Raw genomic sequence first — 23,261 nt, forward strand, 5'->3', positions numbered from 1 at the left:
TTTTTTCCTTTAACGAGCTAGAACATCTCCCCATGTGTTGAGCATGTCCAGCCTTCTGAGGAGCTCAATGTTACCTTCTTGCAATACCAGCAATACTCATAATTTGGAGCATTGTTCGAAATTAACTGACCATCTATGACCACCCTTAATCCAGCCGATGAACACCTTTAAGTGACTCTGTCATGAGGGAGGCTGCCGTTGCCGGCTTCCTTCTAAAAATCCTTGTTGAATGGCATCAATACATTTTGAGTCCCATTTTTCAGACCAGAACATGCAAGCTGTAAAAACATTTCAGATAAAGTGTCCGAATTCCTCATCGCTTTACTAATTTCGGGTCATTGACTCAAAGTACTGAAGCTAAAGCAAAAGCATGACAGGAAAGTGAACTGCATTTTTAGGAATGGTCAGCCAGTGGCAACCTCCATGAGTTTCACATGATAGGTTTCTTACAAATAATGAATTCCCTGCTTGCCTTTTCCTGGAAATCATAGTGTTTGGGGTGGATTTGCAAATTTTTAATTGTATGTCTCTGATTAAGTTTTGGATGAACATTAGTGGAAATAATAAATCTCTTTCAGCTGCGTGCACCAATTATTTGTTTGTTTTGAGTTATTCATGTAGAAAGGATGACACCCACATCAGTTCAACTGGGAATTTAGGTGTGGAGATCGTGTTGCTGGGTTCATCAAAAATATAAGAAGCCAACATTTAATTCAATTTATCAGCAACCACCCAAAAATACAAATGTTTTTGGCTGCAGATGCCTTTCAATTAAAGTCAATTAATACTTTTAATCTATGTATATTTTTATGGAAACCTCTATTAATAACTTTTTGTAAAACTATCCAAGCTGCTCTCTTCTTTCAAGACAGCATGCAAAACTGTAGTGCTGCAATTCCTTTTTTATGCGGCAATTCAGTGCCAACATTATGCTTGTTTTATTTCTGCCTAGGCCTCTGTATGCCTGCGGTATCCAGACTATACATTATGCATGTTCATTAGAACACCCAACATAAATTTTGAATCTCTCCTAATTATCGCTTCCCATGTTTCAAACGAATCGTGAAAAGCATTGAAACGTCTCTTTAGTTGCTCAATGACGTTTAAGCATATGTTGTGTTCCTATTTCAGGAAGAGGAAGATGGCGAAGAGAACAGCCGGGTGGAACCTGTTGGTCATGCAGACACTGGCTTGGAACGAACCTCCAGCTTCTCCCTTGAGTAAGTAGTGAAGCCAATTCCCTTCTAAGGCTAAGGATTTCAGATTTTACATGTTTCCAAATACACAGCGGGTACAGAATAATCATTGTCCTGTTGAATGTGCCTATGCATTTGGTTAAAAAAAATGAAAGATTAACACCATTAGAGCTCTCCAAGGCCCTTGCACTTTAGATAGAAGTCATATTACATGAATCAGTGCAAGCATTACCAGATCAGATTATTATTTTGAATAAAATAGTATTTCTAGCTTTATTTGAATAACAAACTGCTTCAATCCAATTCTGTTTATATGTTCTAATGCCTTGGCAGTCTGGATCACATGGCTATCGGGCTGCCATAATTTAAACAATGCTCAGTTGGTACGAAGGGGCCCAAAGTGTGCCAAGAAAATATCCCCCACACCATTACACCACCATCAGCCTGAACTCTGGATACAAGGCAAGATGGACCCATGCTTTCATGTTTTCGCCAGATTCTGACCTGACCATCTGAATGTTGCAGTAGAAGTCAAGACTCCTCAAACCAGGCAACATGTTGTTCAAGTTTGGTGAGCCCTTGCAAATTGTAGACTCCGTTTCTATTTGTTAGCTGACAGGAGTGGCACCCAGTGTGGTCTTCGCTGCTGTAGCCCATCTGCTTCAAGATGCGATGTGTTGTGCGTTCAGAGATGCTATTCTGCATACCTCAAGTATAATGAGTGGTTGCCCGAGTTACTGTTGCCTTTCTATCAGCTTTTGCCAGTCTGGCTATTCTCCTCTGACCTCTGGTATCAACAAGGCATTTTCACCCAGAGAACGGCTCACTGGATATTTGCGCCTTTTCAGCCCATTCTCTATAAACTCTAGAGCTGGTTGTGTGTAAAAACCCCGGAATATCAACAGTTCCCGGAAATACTCAGACCAGCTAATCTGGCACCAACATTAATGCCACGTTCAAAGTCACTTAAATCCCCTTTCTTCCCCATTCTGAGGTTTAGTTTGAACTTCAGTAGGTCGTCTTGATCATGTAAACATGCTTAAATGCGTGTGATTGGCTTATTAGATATTTGTGTTACTGAGCAGTTGAACAGGTGTAACTAATAAAGTGGCCAGTGAGTGTAAATTGCGGAAAAGAAATAGTAAACATGGTGTTATACCCTAATATTGGTATCCAGTGTAGAACTGACCTATTACATTGGTGGTCATATGGGGGGGAGGGGGGTGGATCAGGCCTCAGGAATCCTGGCTGAGAAAGACTGGCTTAGAATATATAAGAACACATTTGCTTGGTGGTATTTTTGTTTTTCTTTAATTTCATTTATTGGTTAACTAAAAATGTCTTGTTTCTGCAGGAGCTATTTATGTATTTATTTTCATTTAAAAAGGTCTTAGAAAAAACCCAAACAAAACCCCCAATGTTATTCAGCACATTGATCCTTTATGTAGACATTACCTGTTGTCTTGTACTCATACTGAAGAATGAATGCACGGTGTGGTACTTCAGAAACATAACATTTTACTGTTAGAATTGATTTAGCTCTCTTATATCTTGTTCCTCTTTTTGCATGCGGTCAGGCTCATTTTGAGGTATGTAATATTGTCTTCCTCACCTCACAAACTTTGTTTGCTTTGCATGTTTCAGTGTGTATATGTAGAGACTGTTTCTTACTCATTAATTGCAGCCCTGTAACTGCTGAGTCTCATAAATATTTTGCATTACAGTGACATGGTGAAGCTGGTGGAAGTCTCCAATGATGGTGGACCTCTGGGCATCCATGTAGTGCCTTACAGCTCCCGTGGTGGAAGGTAATTTTCTTGGTTACATTGGCTGAAACGTCTTTTTTCTAGGTTTATAATGGCTGTAATTGTTTTTATTGCACCTTCTTTTAAAATCAATAGCCTATTTTTGGTGAAACATGATTGGGGTAATTTGAATAGAATGCAATGCTTACCACTTTAGACTTCCATGTCTGAAGCTATGAAGACCATTTCTTTATATCATTCCACTGGCAAATGTATGACACCTTTCTTGAATTCAATGGTGGATTCTCAAACGTAGGATACTAAAGTGTAAGCAATGAGGGAAGGAGATTTGGGAAACCTGTACTGAATGTTCTCATAGGGGCACAGCTGTCAATGCTTACCATTTATATGCCAACTGGCAAAGGTTACTGACCTCAGGGAAAGGAAAAATTAGTAGTTTAGGCTTTGTTTAAATTAATTGTGCTGAAAAATGTATGTGCTTCTAGAAAATGATGGCACATGGGTTTTTGAGATTTTTCATTTAGCAGTCATTTGACCTAATTCAGCCCGACATTTTGTTTTCATTTCGGTTTCGTTTGGGATATAGATATATATATATAGATCTAGATATAGATATAGATATATAGATCTATATATCTATATATATATATATACCATGTATACATTTTTCATCATGGTCTATTGCTACCTCTGAATATAATTTTTTTGGGTATCATTTTAGCTTTACCATGCACTAAAACTGTGTGCATAATTAGTGTGCTTGTGATTTTCACCATTCGATGATGCCAGCTAGTTTCAGGGGCAGTGAGGTATGCAGAGGCATCTAAGCCTAATATATCCATGGGTTTTGCAAAGGCCACTGCAAGTCCTGTTTCTGCAGAATTACCATATTTAATAATATTGTCCACATTTTCCTACACTACGAATGCAGAGGCTCCTTCTGGCTGTTGAGGTCAAACACACAGAAGGGTCTCTTTGGAAGAAGACAGTCCCTCGTATAGGTATACAAGTGAAGTTTTATTATTGCACTATTAACTCTTTAGAACAATTTTTTAGAGGTGAACCGAAATGAAAATTTTAAAACCCAACCGAAATGAAAACAAAATGTCGGGCTGAATACGAGAAAAAAAAAAATTCTAACTTTTTCAAGGTTTTAAAAATATTGTATTTTTTTTATAAACTTACAATTTTTATATTTTATTTATTTTTATGAAATGTTTTTAATTTTTACTTTACTTTTAGGTGCTTTGGGGAAATATTGGGGACCTAGTCCTCTTATATTTCCTTTTTTAAAATAGAAATTTTTTTCTCTTTTTCTGCAGCCCCTGTTATAAATGAACAGGAATCCTCTATACTGAGTGTTCCTGTTCATTCATAACTTGTGGATATAGTGTGTTTACTATAACCACAATCATGAATGAACATGAGGGGATGTAGATAACTTCCCATTCATTCATAATTCAGGCTACAATATACTATCATCTGTGACACTTTCTCTCCTCCATGCTGGGACACAGAGGAGCGCCCAGCAGGGAGGAAAGAAAACACGCATGCAAAGCTATATCGGCAGAAAAATTGCCATTTGCGGCCAATATATCGGTGCATCCCTACTATTTTTAGATATTTATCTGCCACTTAATGCAGAAAAAAAGTTTAATGGCAAGCTGACAGCAAAACCCTTTTTTTTTTGCTTTGGTCACCTGGCTAAATAAGACACACATTAGTCTTGTATCCTGGCACTACAGAAAATGGCTGCGTGCAGCTAAACAATTATTTGAAGTTTTAATAACCTTTATTTTAGCCCTTTTTGTCATTAGAACTAATTTATTGTCTGTTTCATCATCATAATCGAGATATTCAACAGATATATCATAAGAGAAGTTTCCATGTGTCAGATGTCAAATAGAGGGGAATTATGGGGGACAACTAGGATGCATAGATCTTCCCGCTGTATGACTGTATGTTGGCTTTGTTGCCGTTTGTGTTGAGCAGGAAGATGAATGCACATATTAAGTGAAATTACAACCATAAATTGCCTTTTAAAGACATAACATTCCAGTGAACTTTCCTAACAGCGGTTCTAGTTGGAGTTGATTAAAGGCGTATGACATTTATATTGGAAGCTCTAATTGTGCGCATTTTACACTTGATAAATAGTTGTTATGCCTCTAAAGTCTGTCTGTGAATAATAAATCAGTGGGCTCTTCTGGATTTTATGGTCAGGTAGTTTTGTAGGCCTAAATTGGATTAGCAGACTCAAGTATGGTGCAATGAAATGCAACCAGGTGGATCCCATTGTGTACTACAAAAAGTTAAATAAATGTACAAATCTTGTGCTTTAATGCTGAAAACTGTTATTTCTGAAATGTGAAGGATTTAAGATAAGCATATTGACTACCTAATAAAAGTTTTTAAGCCAAAAGTACTCAGTCGGCTTTTAATAGGGTTTGTTGTTAATTAACAATAGGTTACATTTCCTCTTTGCAGCTCTTATTAACTAATCCCAGTAGACTTTTCTTCTGTTCACTTCTGCCCTTCTCAGAGATTTACATTCATAAGAGGATTCATTTTACAATGTTGTGTCCCGGAACTGTGTTTGAAGGCGTTGATACCACTGAGGCTATTCTGATCTTCTGTCATATTAGGTTAGAATCACTCAGAAACTGTAATGAGCATCTTAGGTTTTAGGGCTGCTGGGGTAATCTGTACAGTCAAGATACGGGTGGAGGCTCCTACTGCATTTCTGATCATTCATTTCCTCAAATAGAGTTTCATTGGTTTGTTTGGCTTTAGGTTTGCCTTAAAGATTTTCCCGACAGTTTTGTCCCTTCTGTAATTTAATTGCATTACTTTTTGATCCTGCCAGTCGATCCATAGTGGTCCTACTGGAATATTAGGACATTGTTGTAAAAGGATAGGCTGTAGCAAGCAATAAATAAAAACAAATGTTATTATTATGGTCTTTTCTTGTGATGAGTGTAGTTTATGGTGCATTCCAGGATGTAAAATCATTCATTATGTGTATAAAGTTGAATGGGAATTATAATTTTAGTTTTTCCTAGTTTTTTTTTCCCCCTTAGTTATTCTTGCTTTAACTGTATTTTTCTAAATGGAAAAGGGAATATTGTAGTATCAGATTCTACAATACAAAACTAAATCTTGGAGGAAGGCTGATCTAAGAGAAATATGCAGGCAGGCATTTCCCCCTAGAAAGGTTAGTTGCCTGCCTGCTATGCTTCCCCTCTGACTTTAAAGCTGAATTCCAGTCCACTGCTGGTCGAGGGCTCTTAAGAGGAGTACGGAGGCAGGGGGCTGTGATGTTGTCATAAAGGTTTCCTGCCAGCCCTTCCCACCAGCCAAATATGTTGGTTTTTTTGGGGGGTGGAGGAATAAATACTATAGCAATGAATACAAAATATAAATAGATTAAACTCCAGTTTTAAGTCTTTTCAGAGTCACTGACAAGGGAACACACATTCAGATTAATTACAAGCCCTGTGCTCATTATGACTGTCTGCAAATTTGTGCCTGGTCAGTGGCTCAAACTGATTCAAGCCAGAGGAAGCCAGGCAAATGGCATTTACAGAAGGTCATCAATGTCATCCTATATACGACTCAGTACCAGCTTCGTTTAAACTTAAACTCCTCTATCCCCTTTACCTACATCATTTGTGGCATCAGTCATGTTTTTAATTTTTTTGCAAAGGGGTTGATCTGTGTTCTTCATTACTGTCACTTTGTTATCCTGGTGAAGCTACTCTTCTGAAGAATCCCCCATCATTCCCTTCATTAATCTGACCATCTGTAGTGAAATGGAATATAACACAAGGAAGTCTGCAATTTTTCAGAAACCAGATTAGATCTATATGCTTCACTAACTCTATCAAAAGTCAGTTTACTTTTCCTGGCTGCACGGCTTGTATCATTAGTGGATATGTAGAAAACAAATGCAGTGTTGTTTGAGCATCATCCACCCTTTTTCTTCAGAATTGGGGCAGTTTATAGCAATGTCAGTCTTGGGGTTTGATGTATTTGCCAGTGGTCTCTATCTCTTTTAAAATGTATCTATACTCAAAAAACAAAAATGTAATCTGTTGCAGCATACAAGGTGCTCTCTGATTGGATGAGGCGCAGTGACGTCACAATTTTTTCCTCATCCAATCAGACAACAACCTGCATTGACAAAAATACTAGACATTCTCTGAACAGCTGCTGTGCCGAGTAAGCGACCCCCAGTGTTTTCAGAGCAGATGGAAAGCCACTCAGTACATCACAGTACAGGACCCAGGAGATTGTGGCCAGCATTGTAGTAGATGCAGCTACTACAGTGCTCTGCCATGATCTGGTATGGCATATTCATTCTTACATTGGGCAACACTGGGCCGATGTTAGTATGAACAATAATCATACCTGCTGTTCAGCTTTAACAGCACTCCCTCTGTTGGTGAATCCGCCCCACTGTAGGCTGCAGTGTCTGGGAGGGGGAGCATGTGAGGCACAAATAGCGGGTACATTATTGTTAGGTTTACTTTTAAAGACTTGTGCATCACATAGTACCTGGATTTGGTAATTATATAGAAGCCTTTAGTTGGACTTTACGCAAGCCCAGGATTTGAGCAGTAACCACTCGGTTTCTTGTACCTAAGGTTGGTCAGGATTTGAGCAGTAACCACTCAGTTTCTTGTACCTAAGGTTGGTCAGGATTTGAGCAGTAACCACTCAGTTTCTTGTACCTAAGGTTGGTCAGGATTTGAGCAGTAACCACTCAGTTTCTTGTACCTAAGGTTGGTTGGAAGGTTACATACTCATGCAAATATGTGTTTATATATGAAGTATGAAGCAAAAAAGGATATTGCCTAGTGTCTCGGTTACAAGACAGCATTTACATTGTTGTTTTGATTGCTTTCACATTTTATTTTTGGTAAATCATAAAGATATTTGATTAACAATATTTTTGTAAAATAAAAAAAGTTATGTTTGAAAACAAATCTTTTGGAGGGGCTTATTTTACTTTTTGAAATTAATTTCGTAAAACATTAAAAACCTTTTGATTTGCTTTGTGAGGAAACTGAACATAATCTATCCAGTCACAGTCTGTGTCATACTCTCTAGCATTTGCTTGTTCACAGAGAGCCTCTTCACATGCGGCGAGCCGGCGTACGGGGGAAATAAGCCACAGCAGGGGGTGTTTTTGTCAGCGCAATTTCTGCAGCAGCGGATTTGTTCAGGAAGTAGTAATGGAAATCCAAAATCGGGTGCTTAAGGCGTGTACTTATACCAGTGCTGTTTTAGATAAATGTCTTCCCCTCTGCTAAATTGTGATTAGTGAGCATCTTAGGGAAAACAATAAACGTAATATGCTTTCGGTAAACACAAAACACGGCTTCCAAATCCTTTCTGATTGTTGGTAATTTAGTTGAGTTCTGTCTTGGAGTCTCTGCAGGCTTTTTGTTCATTTATTGAACCGTATTTCTTACTTATTCTGTTATTTAAAATAATTGTTTTCCTTATTGCCGCTACTTTCAATTTTTCCTGACCTCCTGGCGTCGGTTGTTTCTTTTGGCTGATCTGTGGTCTGTAAATTGCTTTTTGATCCCAGGTAATACTAACTAGCTCAGCATGTATTACCTAACTGAAACTTCCCTACATAAACCTCTTCATTTGAAGTTCTTATTTTTTGCCGATTTGTGCAGTAAAATGAATTGCCCCAAAACGACTGCAGTTTAGGGGAAAGAGCAAGTGTGTGTATTTCATTCTATTTCTTTTCAGAATTACTTTAAATACCAAGAAACAGCACAGTTGAAAAGCAAAGATTCCGAACATTTAGATTCCTCTTTGGCCTGTTTCATCCAAACATTGAACCAGTGAAGACCATTTTTACATTTAAGTAGATCTAAAAGCATTCACTATAATTTCATAAACTTTAGCGTTTTATTAACTTTGAAAATAATTTTTAATTTTGACATATGAAACACAACAACAATAGCAAAGATTAAGTAGAACAGGAATTACAAAAGCACAAAGCAATTGACAAGCATCTGTAACAACATGCATTATTCAAGCAGAGCAGCCCATATGTATAACTCTACATCAGTATCGGAAAAGGTGTTGATGTCAAAGTTGGAGCATAAGAACAAGGCAAAACGTAACATGAAGGTTGTATCCACCGGGCCTTCTTGCTTCAACAAGTCCCTACTGTCTATCGAGTGAGCGGATAGGAGAATAGAGTGGTAAAAAGGAAGGAAGAGAGGTATAAGAAGAAAAAAGCAGCTAGAAAATAGGAAAAAAAAGAGAGGCTCCTCGAGGATCCACAGTTGCTATCACCATCTCAAATGGGAGAGGGGAAAAGGAGGCAGAGTTTTTAAAGGGCTAGATTACATTGTAATGTAACGTTAAAATGTTTTGTATCTGCCGCATTTATTGTTCACACGAGCACGTCTGCTAAAATGCTCCATTCAGGTTCTTGGGTGCCCTGCACTACAGTGACCTGTGGTGCGGTCCAGTACGCTGCAAAAAAATGCAGCATTTCCTCCTTTTTTCGCAACAGGCTGCACTGCACATTACATTTGCCTTGATTCTTTTTTTTTGCCCTAGCGGTGACTGGCTTTGTTCACTTGCTGAAAAATGCCAGTCACCACATATAGTGTGAATGAGCCGTAAGAGTACCTGATGATCCTGCAATGAAGGTCCTTGTTCAGACACTTCCTGTTTCAGGGTGATAACTGTCTCCCAATTGTGCCCTTGATTAAGACTACATGTGGCAATTCTGACACACATTGTGCAGGCATTGTCCACCATTTTTACTGTCGGGAAGGTGGTCCAGATCAGGGTGCAGCTGCTGTTGTAGTGAGTAAATGTAGGCAGGAAATGGCATGACCAAAAATGAATGGCAATGGTTTAATGCATAGAGCTGTAGTAAACTAAATTTCATCCAGTTAGGGACAGATCTATTTTAAACCCAACTACATCCAAAATCTTTAGCTTGCATAGATTAGGAAAGAATCAGACAATGTGTTAGGTCTTTACTGCTGCCTGTGACTCCATTGGGTATTTTCTGTTCACTTTGCATCCCTGTGACATGAGGAAAAATTAATTAAGGGAATATAATTCACAGGGACAGAAATACACAGGCAGCAAGAAAAACCTCACAGTTTCACCACTATCCAAACAAGAAAAAAAGGTTGTAATTGGAGTTGGACTTTAAAATCTTAACATTGCTTACTATTATCCTTAAAAACCAGAAAGCCAACTGTATATCCTTTAAATGTTAGTTTTACGTCACTAGGGGCTTGATTTTCAAAACGTTGCACTTAACGTGGCCCAGCCGCTATCCCCTGTTCAATGAAGATACTTCAGGGGCCATTAAAGCCCCCTTTAATCTTTTCAGAAAAATTAAATGATTGAGTTCAGGGTACTGCAACTAATCACCTTGTAAAAGCTAGCTTTTGGTTGTTGAAACAGTCTTCAGTGGCTTTACAAAACCCCTTGGCCGGGTATCAGGCTGCAGAGCTGGAACACTTGATCTCTAAGCAGCAGTCCCACGTGCCCCCTGCGCAGTCAGGGATGTCCAATTAATTTCAGTGGTGATTTGTACCGTTATTCAGTACTTTAGTGGCCCATAACACCCAATTTCTCCCTTTTCATGATTCCAGTATGGTTTGAGAGATCGAAAAGGGAATGCATTTTCTACCAGCAGCAAGAACTGTTCTTCCTTCAGAAGCATTTTTGATTGAGGGCTTGTGTTCCAACTCCCCTTGAAGTGCACAATGCTTTATTCTCAGATAAACAAGAACCTGCAGATGTCCGTGCAGCCAATGATGACTTTAACTGTCATTTTTATGTTCTGCTTGTCAAAATCTGGAAGCTTCTCCACCCCCCATCCTGTCCCAGCCCCCTGTGGCTTCATCACTTTTATGTTCTTTCTATTAACTTCTGATTGATTTTCTTTTCTCTTTGTGATTTCCAACGGATTACAAGAGAAATCTCTCTTGGCTGCGTGGATTTGCTCTGCTTACCGGGTCTTATGAGAGGTGATCAGCCCTTCATGTGGTATGAAGCCAGAGTCTTTGGTGCACTTTGGAAGCAGATCCTATAATCTATTGCTGCTCTATTTGCATTTAATAACATTTGAGCATTCCTGCGGTCAGGGTACCCCTCACTAGTGAACGCCCTGTCTGCGTCCTCTTTCTCGTCACTGAACTTTGCCGTAACGCACTGCCTATTGCAAACTATTTTCAGCCTGTCTGGGGTAAAATCACGGAAAGCACCGGCCTGTTTCCAAATCGCAGATATTAACGCTTGTTTTCACTGTGTTCCAGGGTTTAGCCAGCTCTGCGGTATTGATTGTACAGCGCAGCATCTATCAGAGCATAACTGAAGACACCTGCACTAGATTAGCAGGCCTCAGCTTGTAATAAACTAAACCTGAACTGCTCATTAGTGCATGAAGCGCTGGCCAGGGACTTGGCAATATTTGTATTCCTTTACGCGAAGGGAAGGTGGGAAGTCTGTGGCAAGTTTACAGAGAAAACCCTATAGTTCCCACCTAGTACAATGTATATAGATGTCCACTGTAGTCAAACATGAACATTTCACTTTCAGACTTGCTTTGCAGATGCAGTTTACCTGCTGTGAGACACCAATTTGCATTCTGGCATTCATTTTACACAGTAGGCTTCCCTGCTCCCTAAATCGTTGTAGTTGCTGCTATCCTTACCGGATTCTCTGGGTCTTTCATAATACAGCAAGCCAATGATGTCTGTTCCCACTGCACCCTCATTAAAGGGAAAGTATACTTGTGCGTGTTTGAGTATTTCTACTAATTCTTAACAGAGAATCCGATTGGGTTCCTATGCCCCACAGATTATCAACAAAAGGGAGTGGGATCGATTGGTGTGTTTTTATAGATAAACCTGGATTTCAAACTAAAGCCCTTAGTAGGTTGAGTCATGTTTATAGTTTGTTACAAAGTACTTTATTTTCAAATTATTACTAGAGTGTACCATTACATTTTTCAGATTGTTTGATTATTGTAATGCTTACTTAGTGTTTTCTTTCCAGAAATGAGTTTTGATTGAAATGCAATGTGCCTCTGAATGTCCTAGGAAAGTGACACTCTAGCAAGAGTCAGTTCCCTAGCACAACCCCCTCCATCCTTGCAGATCAGATTACTGTCTTTGTTGGCCTAGCTCCTAGTCCTCTCCCTACAAAACCTTTTATGTAGAAGCCATGGGAGTAGAAAAGGGGAATACTATGGAATTTCACTTGAATTACAACTCTGAGTCCGCTGGGCCTGCTGAAATCACATCCAAGATGCTGGCACCCTGCAGCACTTGCAAAGCTTCTAGATGTTTACACAGGGTAGATGTTTAACCCCTTCATGACTGAGGCCTTTTTTTCATTTTTTGCACCCATGTTATATTCCACATTTTAGGCCTGAAAATGACTTAAAACCCCCCAGGACAGGGGAACATACCAAGGGCACAAAAATAAACAGGTTGTAGTGGCTACACATCTCTTGGTGATTAAATATTTTCAGAATCTATTTTCTGAAAATATTTAAATATTTTCTGAAACTGTTAAAATATTTCCAGTATTTTAAATGCAAAGGTGCCTTTGCCAATTGTTCACCCTAGGTAAATGGAGCTTTTTTGTTCTTTGTAAGTGAGATACTACTTCTGCCGATGGATTATGGCAAGAATTGTATTAGCACTTTATCTATAGCATTATTCAGTGATGCTTATCATAAGCGCACCATGTTGCTTTAATTAACAATAACTGTCAAAATATAATTTCTCCCAGGACTGAAAAGATAAATTCTTGATTTTAAGCCGCCTTCTCCCCTGGCTTTATTGAATATGTTTACACTGTGTTGCTAAAATGTGTTATCTGTCAAATTTAACAGGTATTTTGCCCCTCATTTTGATGTAATAGAAATATATGTAATATTTTGGCAAGGAATCCAGAATAATTTAAGGATGATGAGTTGTGACTAGATTTGGATGATTGCTAGAAAACCTTGTTGTGATTTAAGGATTAGATGGTCCTATACCTCGCTTTTAAGGACTCATTGTTACAGTAAATATAACTTAAGTGTGACAACAGTTAAAAAGTTGTACATGGGCTCAGAAGTCATTAAACATCATCACTAAGGAATTTGCTGCTTTTGATATCCTATGGGAGCTAATAACATGACTGAAACCCTGGGCAGTAATCGCGTAATCTTTGCAGAAGTGGTGAATCAGAGTTTAAAGCAGAATAATGGGAAATAAAAAGAGTATGTAAATTAACATTAAAAGCTGTTTGTTATGTACATAGGGCTGCTGCAAAGTATAACATTCATACCTATCAGCATGCTGGTCCCTACACATAATGCTGGTCTTCTGGGCGCTCCAGGGAGTGAGCAATTCACCTTGAGCAGTTAAGTGCTCTAGTTGCATTCCAGCCCCTCTTCACTACTTGCCCATTCACAAAATGCCTTGTATTTTCCATGATGTCATCATCTCTTCTCCTCCAATATCAGATCACCTAGTATTCTCTGGGAAAGATACAAGTAATTTTGTCACTGCACAAGTAGTGAGTAGGGATGGGGTTGCGACTGGAGCATTTCACTGCTCAAGTCTCTCTTTTTAATGATAATTTACTCTGTCCTATTAAAAAAAAAAGAAAAAAACATCAGAGTGACTACTTATTGGGGTTTAGGGAAGGAGCCACTATGACTATGAATTTTGTTTACTCTATTACATTCAGGATTTGTTATTTCATTTTAGTCACTATATCTTTTGTGATTTACTTGCCACAAAATTATATGTGCTGTCACTTTTTTCTCTTCTTTGTTAAAGTTCTCAGATCCAAGTTGCACTTTTAGGCATTTGTGTATAGAAACATTTACTTTTGGAGAGAGCATGATCAAAAATCATATATATAAGACATGCACCAATAATACACACAGTATATTGACCTGTCTGCTGTATGATCTGAGGATATTAGAGGTCACACAGTTCCTTGACCATTACAAACACAGATCTACAGGCCACGTTCTCTGGGGCCGTGTGTTAACTTTAATATCCTTTTTATTTGGCAGTAATATGAACCTTATTTATTTTACTAAAGCAGATTTATTGTTACGCAGGAAAAAAAAATCACTTGTATGTTTTGATTCTAATATGCAGTGTTCAGACACAAAAACTCTCATATTGAATCCTGGAATCAATAATGATATTGCACCCCCAATACAGGAGTTTTTCCTTGTCTCGGAAGTATTGCATGGGAATGCAGATTACTAAAGTCCAACTCCAGTCAAGCAGATTTATATTGTTTGAGGGCCCATTCACACCACATCCAGATTACCTCCTGACCAGACTGTTTCCGGACCCAAAATTTATCCTAATGTATCCCTATGCTATTTCTGGCCTATGTTCCCACCAGCGCAGTCCATTCCAGTCCAGACCAGACCAGAAAAAATACTGCTTGTCCTGTGCATTGCACTGTGTTCCAGATCTGGTCCAGAAAATTGTGTGAACCCAGCCTTAAAGAAGGGTTTTAGCCAGGTTTTATTGCTGTCGCTTCTATAGCAAAGACACAGGGCTGGAAGTAATTGGAATTCTCTCCAATGGTGAACCAAACCAAAACATTTTCTTTTATAGATTGGGGAAGGGTTTGAACAACTGGTTATGTTTTTATTGCTGGCTGACTTCCGGTCCCTGTGACACCACAACAAGAAATTAGGGAGGAGTTGTCACCAGTACAGGAAGTAAGGAAAACCTCCCAAATGAGGTCAGAGACTGAAATTAAAACCTAACATTCAGCATTTTGTCCCACACTATTGCCCAAAATATGTGTAGTAAGGTTGCATGGCCAATGGTGGCACTGTATAAATCTAAAGCTAAAATAGCCAGCACTCCTAAAACACTGTGGGGGGAATTTATCAAAACTGGAGCAGACTAAATCTAATCAGCTTCTCTGTCTCATTTTCAAATCTTACCTGAGCAAACTGAAGAGAGATGCAGATTGGTTGCCATGGGCAACTGCTCCAGATTCTCTCCTAGTTTTGATCAATCCCCCTCTGTGTGTTAAAGGCAGAGGTGTTAGTAGCATATAGCAAATATCAACTACTAACACCTCTGCTTTTAATATATGGTATTTGAGGTGTGCTGGCCATTTTGGTATTATAAATTAAAACCAATGAAATTAATGACCGATGGAATTGTTTTTAACACAGTGAATTAACATTGCAATAATAAGAGAGCAAGAATGCCTCCCTCCTCTCATCATCAGTCTATCTTCACCTTCCTTACTCCTACTACAGTTACATGTCTATACTAACTGATTTCTTTCTTGTTATGAAGAACTTGCCCGCCTCGTTCATCATACATTTTTTTCTATCATATCATTGCTTCTTATATAACATTGAACTTCTCACCACCAGTCTAGGCCCTTTAATGCACACTCATTATCCAGATTTTCGTTGTTACTACTCGCCTGACAGCTATTTTAATGCTTTCCCACTCAAAAACCTTAAAAATTGGTGGAGCTTGGCTTTAGCCAAAAATTACAATTGTATTTTTTTTTTAAATTTATAATTCATTTGATGGGTTTATTGTCAAAACATTACCTTTTTGGACACCCTAAAATGTAATCCCCACCTGTGGGAAAACAGAGGGGTCTGATGTGAGATGATCTTCATGATCCTCTCTGCTTAGTGTATTCTGGGTATTTTCATATTTTGCTGCCAATCTCTGGTGGTTTGTACATAGGGATGTATGAAGAATGCACTGCAAAGAGAGGAACCAGAAAGTTAAGCACACAGCAAAGATTTTGCCGGGGCCCCAGGGCACTCCTGTTTGAGTCTAGGCATTTGTCAGGAAAAATGGGGCACATATCCCTCGACAGGAGTCACCTTATAGACCAGTGGTGGCGAACCTTGGCACGCCAGCCGTTTTGAAACTACAAGTCCCATGAGGCATTGCAGAGCTCTGACAGCCACAGACATAACTCCCAGAGGCGGATGCATGTTGGGATTTGTAGAGGCAGAGCCAGCTGTACCCGCCCCCTCCCCTGTCTTTTCCTCCAGTCATCGCTGGAGGAACAGAGAGGGGAATCCCTGCGGGGAGCGGTGACTGACAGTCATTGCTCTCTGCAGGGACATGATCAAGAAGCAAGAAGTGAGCGAGTGATGGTATGTGTTTGCTCACTTCCCGATTTATTTCATTGTCACACGTCGGCTCGAACTATGAGGATGAGTGATTTTCATAGTTCTCCTTTAATTATACTCCTTACCAATACTTAGAGCCAGCATGGGAAACTGGTCGCTCAGCTCTCTTGACAGCTGCAGTCTCCTCTCTGTAGGAATTTCCTCCTCCCCTTGCTCTGTTCTTCCCATGCTAACAGTGAAGGGACAGGCCGGGGCGGGCTCAGCTGGCTCCAGCTCTAGAGAGGCAGAGTCAACTGTCAATCAGGCAGGTGGATCCTGACAATATGGATCCTGGTTCTGCGCTGTTAGCATATAGCGGGCAGTAGGCTGCTATATGCTGATTTTGGGTCACAGGAATAAGTAAAGTAAATGTGCTCCTGAGACCCAAAAGAGAAAAGTAAAGCCGAAAATAAGGTTTGGCTTTATTCACTTTTAAACAATGGGGAGTTTTACTATGACAGTTTGTATAATAATTGTTACGCTTTTGCTTATTTTAGGCTTTTAATATGTTTTGTAGCTCTGTGAAGAGATTTTATTTGATATTTATAGCTGTGTGCAAAAAATTATTAAAAAGGTTAAGCGGTTATTCTTTTTGCTAGTTTAACCTTGTTTTCTTGAGGGAATGTTTAATATTTTGCTTTGCTCATATATTGTATGAATATTGTCATCTGCACAAGCCATTAAGTAGCAACCCCAGTCCTGCATGTGTAATCATTTGCAATGTTAATGTTGCAGAACACTCGGGTTATTAGTAAAACGACTAGAGAAAGGTGGCAAAGCTGAACGAGAGAACCTTTTCCATGAGAATGACTGTATCGTCCGGATTAACAACGGTGACCTTCGCAACAGAAGATTTGAGCAGTAAGTGGATTCTTCATTTTCAGTCAAGATTTTTTTTTATGTTTTAATACCATAAAGCACTTGTTTTTTCTCCACAAATTGTTTAAAACTTCTTCATGAAATTTTTTTTTTATCTTTTCCTTATATGACCTATACAGCATAATTTTAAAGAATTACAATGGGAAGTTGTAGTTAAAGGAGAACTATGGGGTTTAGGCTTTTCCCCATAGTTCTCCTTAGGGTAACGGGAGGACACAAACTAGCGTCCTCCCGTCACCCTAGGCTCAGTATACCGCGAGCTGTAGCTCGTGGTATACTAAGACGCCGCAGCTGAAGCGGATCCCGACAATTATGTCTGGATCCGCCCAGCTGCGTGACTGACAGCTGGCTCTGCCTACCTAGAGGCAGAGCCAGCTGTACCCGCCTCGTCCGTTACGCCAGTCAGCGCTGGCGGATCGGAGCGGGGAGGTGGGAATCCAGCCCCTCCCCTGTCACTGCAGAGAACCGTGACAGGATCGAGAGGTGAGCGAACGGTATGTGTTCGCTCACCTCCCGATCTTCTGAGCCGGCCTGTGACAGTCTCATTGTCACAGGTCGGATAGAACTATGAGGTGAGTGAAAAGCACTCACCTCATAGTTTTCCTTTAATACTGGAGTTGTGATAATTGTACCAGATACAAAAGCAATCCAAAGTTTTAAAACCTACATCTATTTGTAATTGGAATACAAACATACATTTTGTGAACATTTGCAAGTCTATTTGTTCTAATTAATTAGGGTGTAGTAAAATAAGTTAAAATGCTCTCATTGTTAGCATGTAATTTTATTTTTACTTGATCTACCAATAACAAATATTATTTTGGTCTGAAACGCTGGTATAAAAATGTAGTCATCAAGATTGCAATGTTCCCTGGACATTTAGGCCTCCTTCACTTGGGCTGCGTTCCCACGGCAGGAATGCCAAGTGTCCCCTTCTAGATGCGGCTGCTGTACTCATTGAAGTTAATGACCGGGAGACAGTGGTCACCTCTGTAAGTGGCAGTCCACATGTAATTGTTTATGATATTATTATGTGCAATTTGGAATAGATGATTGTAGCTGGACGCAGGATAGATGTGTTCAGTGACGGTGATCTATTCCAAGCCGCATATTACCATATCATGTACAATAACGGAATCCCAGATCACTCCGTGTGAACCTATGGACTTAAAGATTCATGCTGTAAAAGGGGCAAACAAAATGGTTGATATACTTCTTTGATGAGATCTTCCTCTGGTACCAGCCTTTAATGTCAGCAATGTATTGCCTCCAAACCTCCAGTTTTTATGGAGTTGGGATGAAACAGAACCAGTAGTACCTGTGTGCACACATGCTTAAAGCAAACTTCAGGACAAAGCAACAGGTTTTTTTAAATCCCCATCACAAATCCCAGTATATACTTTACTTCAGTCCCCATCCTACCTGTTAAGTGCTGGGAACCAAAGAAAATGCTATCAAAGAAAGGGTGAAGGGTTTGGAGAAGGCAGGAGAAGAGAACAATCTAGGACAACATAGCTGATTTTGAAAAATTCTCCAGTTCAGCTCACTTTCCAGTTCAGCTATGTTGTCCTAGATTGTTCACTTATCATTCCTTCTCCAAACTCTTCACCCTTTTGTGAATAACCCTGATAGTATTTCTTGGAATGTGACATTGTGGACCAATCGGTTTTGTCCCGGGTGGTCTGTAGCCCTGTGTAAGTTATGACTCTAGATTCTCATAACTTGCACCAGGCTTTTCTTTCATTCCCGGTGTCTGAACAGAGTGGCAAGGGAGCAAAAGGACAGAAGGTTTATCTGTCTATGAAGATATGCATTAAAATTAACCTGTTGTTTTGCCCTGAATAGGTAAAAACACAGATAAACCTAAAAGCTGAACTCCAGGCAGATTTAAAAAACAAAAACAAATCTTTGGTTGTATATTCCTTTAAAGGTAATTAAATATTTTTGAAGTACCTGACTCTGTCTTGATATTATCCCCCTGTCATCCCAGTACAGCAGCACTCTGAAATGGGGAATGGACAATATTAGGCGCCAGTAAGACCCTGCTTATTCAGAGATATGAGTATGGTGTTGCTCCTCCTTTGCCCAGTCAACAGGCTGTGATTGGGAAGGTGACACCAATGCATTCTTTGACTCTAACAGAGTGTTGTCACTTTCCTGGCCGTGTCATCTAGCAGAGGTGTATGAAAAAGTTTTTGGAGAGCATTACAAATCCTTTGGCTTGTGGGAAAGTTTACTTTGTGTGTTTTAAGCATGTATTTAGCTGTTTGCCTGAAGTTCACCTATGAGTTCAATACCTGCCAATGGTTAATATCATGGTCATGTTTACATTATGGTTTATTTTCATACATGGCAGATATAGTTTTGCCAGCTCTTTACTGCTTTCATTTTATTATGTCTGGAAGAGATTGCAAAACTTCTGTTATTGAGACAGCATTTCAGGTCAATAACTCTGCAACTTAAGATCTATATCTCTTTATTGGAAACCACAAATCATATTCACACCTGGTTAATATCAAGTAGATTAGAGCAAATGCCTTAGCTGAGCTCTCGGTACTGGTTGTTAAGAACATCAATGTACCGCTCAGGCTTAACAGAGCAATAAAGCACTCAAAATAAAACCAGAGATCCAACTTCTAATACTCTGAAACTCCTCGGTCTGTAAAGTAACCAAGCAGTTTACCTGGAATGAAATCAATCACACATGTTAAAAAGTAGAATAAGTTTGTCCACAAGGCCATGCATTGCTTACCTCCTTTAAAGGATACGCAGTGTCAAATGTAGCATCTGTTCTTTAAAGGACCCACTGCTAGAATTGTGCTATTAAAATCATAATATATGGACTAACACATGCCTCCCTGATGGTATTGTATAATAGATTAATATCTGCTTGTATGTTTCAGCATGAAGGAGACTCTTAATTCTGCCCAATTTCCCAAATCCTGCAACTCCCAGCTCCAAACCTGCAAGGAGCCTCCACCATGTTTCACTGTTGCCTACAGACACTCATCAGTGTACAACTCTGCAGTCCTTTAGTGAACAAACTGCCTTCTACTACATGCAAATATTTCAGCTTTGGACTCATCAGTCCATTGCACCTGTTGCTATTATTCTGCACACCAGTGCTTTTGTTTTCCTCCAAAAGTGAGTTGCTTGACCTTGTTTCCACGTCAGAGGTATGGCTTTATAGCTACAAGAAGCCCATTTGGATTAGACTTCACAGCATGTGGATGGGTCCCACATGTTTCTACCAAGTCTGATCAGATGGTGTCACTGGACATCTTTCAGTTGAAAAAGGAAGTTAGTATGATGCATCTTTCAGCTTCTGCACTAAGTTATAGAGACAAAATGAGAGATGGCTGTGGAAAATCAGTGCTTAGAGACTTCAGAAAAGGCAGGGATCCCCATAACGGTGTCAGTTGTCTAAAAAGCCACCAACAGTTGTGCAAAATATGACTTGCAAAGGTTTCTAAACCAAATTTAAAAAAATAACATATATAATTCTATATACAGTAACATACATTTTAAGTGACATTAAGGGCAAAAGTCCTTACCATAAATGATGCCTCTTAATCCGATCATCTTCTTCTTTCCTGTATTTTGTAGCTCTCCCTCCAGCGCTGGTACGGGTCTCCGATCCAGCGCTGACTCCTCTGTCCTCCCCTTCTCTGATGTCCCACGGAGTCTGTGCGGGTGCACGCTGCTCCACAGACTTACCTTGTGCCTCTCCTCGTCTCCTGACCGAACATCTGATCTGCGCATTGCGCCCGCCCCAAGATAGTTTGGAGCACCCTGAAAAATGTTCAGATGTTCGGACGGGAGTACGCGGTGGAGACACAGGTGAGCATTAACCCATCAAATGTTTTTTTTTTATCGTTTTGCATATATCTACTGCTTGCTAGCAGATATATGCAAAAACAAATGAGGGTTTAATAATCCTTTAACATAAATGTACACACCACTTTGTGGTTTACCTGACAAGAACTATTCATTGTGTTCAGTTTGGAAGCACTTTACAGCATTTTTCTGAAACTTTTGCTCAGTACTGTACAGAACTGTATATGCCCTTGCATTTTTCTCAAGGTGATGTTTCTGGCATTTTCTATCTAGTTATTTTTTTTTAGCTCATTCTCACCTACTTCTGAAGACAGTGTGCTCCACTTATATTCTCCCCCATCAGTCCAGCTGTATTCAGTTATTTGCCGTGCTCTGTGTGCTTAGAAATAACTTTCCTCCTGAACTCTAACATTCTTTGATGTATTTAACATGTTTGTTAATATTTTAGATGTAGAGCCTGGGAATCACTACGTTAGAGTAGCGCCGTTGGCTGGCACGGATTCTAGGAGTTCTCAAATGTAGAACTGGTCAGTAGGTTCACGATGGACTTTTTTCCCTCTGAAGTACATTCTAGTCTTGCCTAGCAAAATGTGCAGTAGTCAGTTGCTGGTTATTTTTTGGTTGGTTCAATGGGACAGGATATACGGTTGTTGCATCATGTAATTATATGTCTACATAAAGACATTCCTCCTCTTCCTGACTATGCAAAGCACACAGATGATCAGCAGATTTTAGTAACCAGTGATATTTTCATTTCCTGCAGTTAGATGAGAGGAATATGATCTTCAATTGGTGGGATGGGTAATTTCACTTTGTGTATTGCTCTTTGCCTCTCACCATTCTGTAAATTTGCACCTACTAATAGATTGCAGTCAACATTGCTCTGTGTCACAATGTCATTCATCTATTCATGGTCTCTGGAAAGATTAGGGTCAGAAGGCTATTTATCAAGCACTCTGGCATAATGTGACCATCATATTAACCTGCGAAGAGGGATAGAGGGGAGCAGCTGCTGATGACTTATTTTTAGGAAAGGTTATCCACAAAATCCCACAGAATTTTAGAGTATGTCTGTAGGAATCTGTGCCCATTTAGCCAAAGGGCATGTGTAAAGTCAGGTACTGATATGGAGCTAGACATTCTGTCTCACCATTTGCATTCCAATTAATCCCAAAGGTGTACTGTAGAGTTGAGGTCAGGGCTATGTGCTGGTCACCTCAGTTCCTCCACACCAGACTCCTCAAACCATGTATTTATGGACCTAGCTTTGTGTACAGGGGCACCAGATGAGGGCCTTCCCTAAACTGTTGTCCCAAGGTTGTAAGTACACAATTGTCTAAAATGTATGTATGCCAGAGCATTAACAGAGCCCTTCTCTGGGAACACCTGAACAGAATAATTTGGTGGGGAGTTAATTTACCGTTGGCCATATAGTGTATTTAAACTGTATCTGTATTCAAACACCTTTGCTTTTGGGTCCTATTGGGGAGATTTTCCCCTTAAGCTGGCCATACACCTATAGATTATCAGCAGATTTTCTATGGTCAGATGGAAAAAGTGCAACAGATTCTTCCATCTACGCTAAACTGTGTGGATGGAGGAATCTCCCACTGGGCCCAGCTTCAGTATCTTGGTAGTAGGTCCTACAACACATGCGGACAGCAATAATAGCTTCTATTTTAGGCCACTCCCTTGCCCCTCCTACCAGCACTTTGACAGTGATCCTATTCTGTTGGATTTTTGTAACCAGTGCTGGTCTTTCCACCACTTGACATATTACTGACATGCATACTGCACACACCCCTTGCTGGGGAGTTGGAGGAAGCACTGCAAATATATTCACAGAAAATATATTTTTAAACCGTCCAAAGTAATTGTTTAGGGCCAAATGCAGGAAAATAACTTTATAAATACAGCTAGGGCTAAAAGAAAGAACAGATATGTACCGAGGGTTTTGTCCCTTCCCCACCCTGGGACTGGGCAGTGAAAGGAAAAGCAGCAGACTAATGAGTTCATCTCTCTGTTCTCTTCACCTTTCAGCATGTTCCTTATTCGCAAATGAGCAGCACAGCACAACTAATTGTGCTTCTGCTGCTGCTTCTCCCTCTCCCAGCCAAAGCTCTATTGTAGGGTGCGATTGCAAGAGCTTGATTACCAGGCCACTGCCTGCATTTAAAAAATAACATTTATTAATGAATAAATACTAGGGATGTGCAGATACCAAGTACTGTACTCGGTACAAGTACAGATGCTTTTCCAGCTCCAGGACTAGACTAGAGAAAAATTAAAAAGTTAGGAGGCAGCTGTCATTTGTAAGGAGCACACGGAGCTCCTGGGATTTGCACATCTCTGTTTTAATGCATTATTTTCTTGTTTTTATAAATATATATA

The 23,261-nt window shown here is 39.7% G+C and overlaps 1 protein-coding gene across 6 annotated transcripts in view; it reads left to right on the forward strand.

Moving 5' to 3' along the window:
- The window catches only part of PARD3 (par-3 family cell polarity regulator), a 535,067-nt gene that overhangs the window by 226,069 nt on the left and 285,737 nt on the right, over window positions 1–23,261 (forward strand). For 4 of the 6 annotated variants that reach the window (XM_018552321.1, XM_018552323.1, XM_018552324.1 and 1 more), the window contains exons 6-8: window positions 1,132–1,220; window positions 2,921–3,004; window positions 16,890–17,015. In XM_018552321.1, the coding sequence (XP_018407823.1) occupies window positions 1,132–1,220; window positions 2,921–3,004; window positions 16,890–17,015 (299 nt within the window). The remainder of the gene's footprint in view (window positions 1–1,131; window positions 1,221–2,920; window positions 3,005–16,889; window positions 17,016–23,261) is intronic. The other 2 variants (XM_018552327.1, XM_018552326.1) reach the window with 1 other exon arrangement.

The sequence above is a fragment of the Nanorana parkeri genome, unplaced genomic scaffold, assembly GCF_000935625.1.
Source record: "Nanorana parkeri isolate BGI_ZX_2015 unplaced genomic scaffold, ASM93562v1 scaffold84, whole genome shotgun sequence".
Lineage (NCBI taxonomy): Eukaryota > Metazoa > Chordata > Amphibia > Anura > Dicroglossidae > Nanorana > Nanorana parkeri.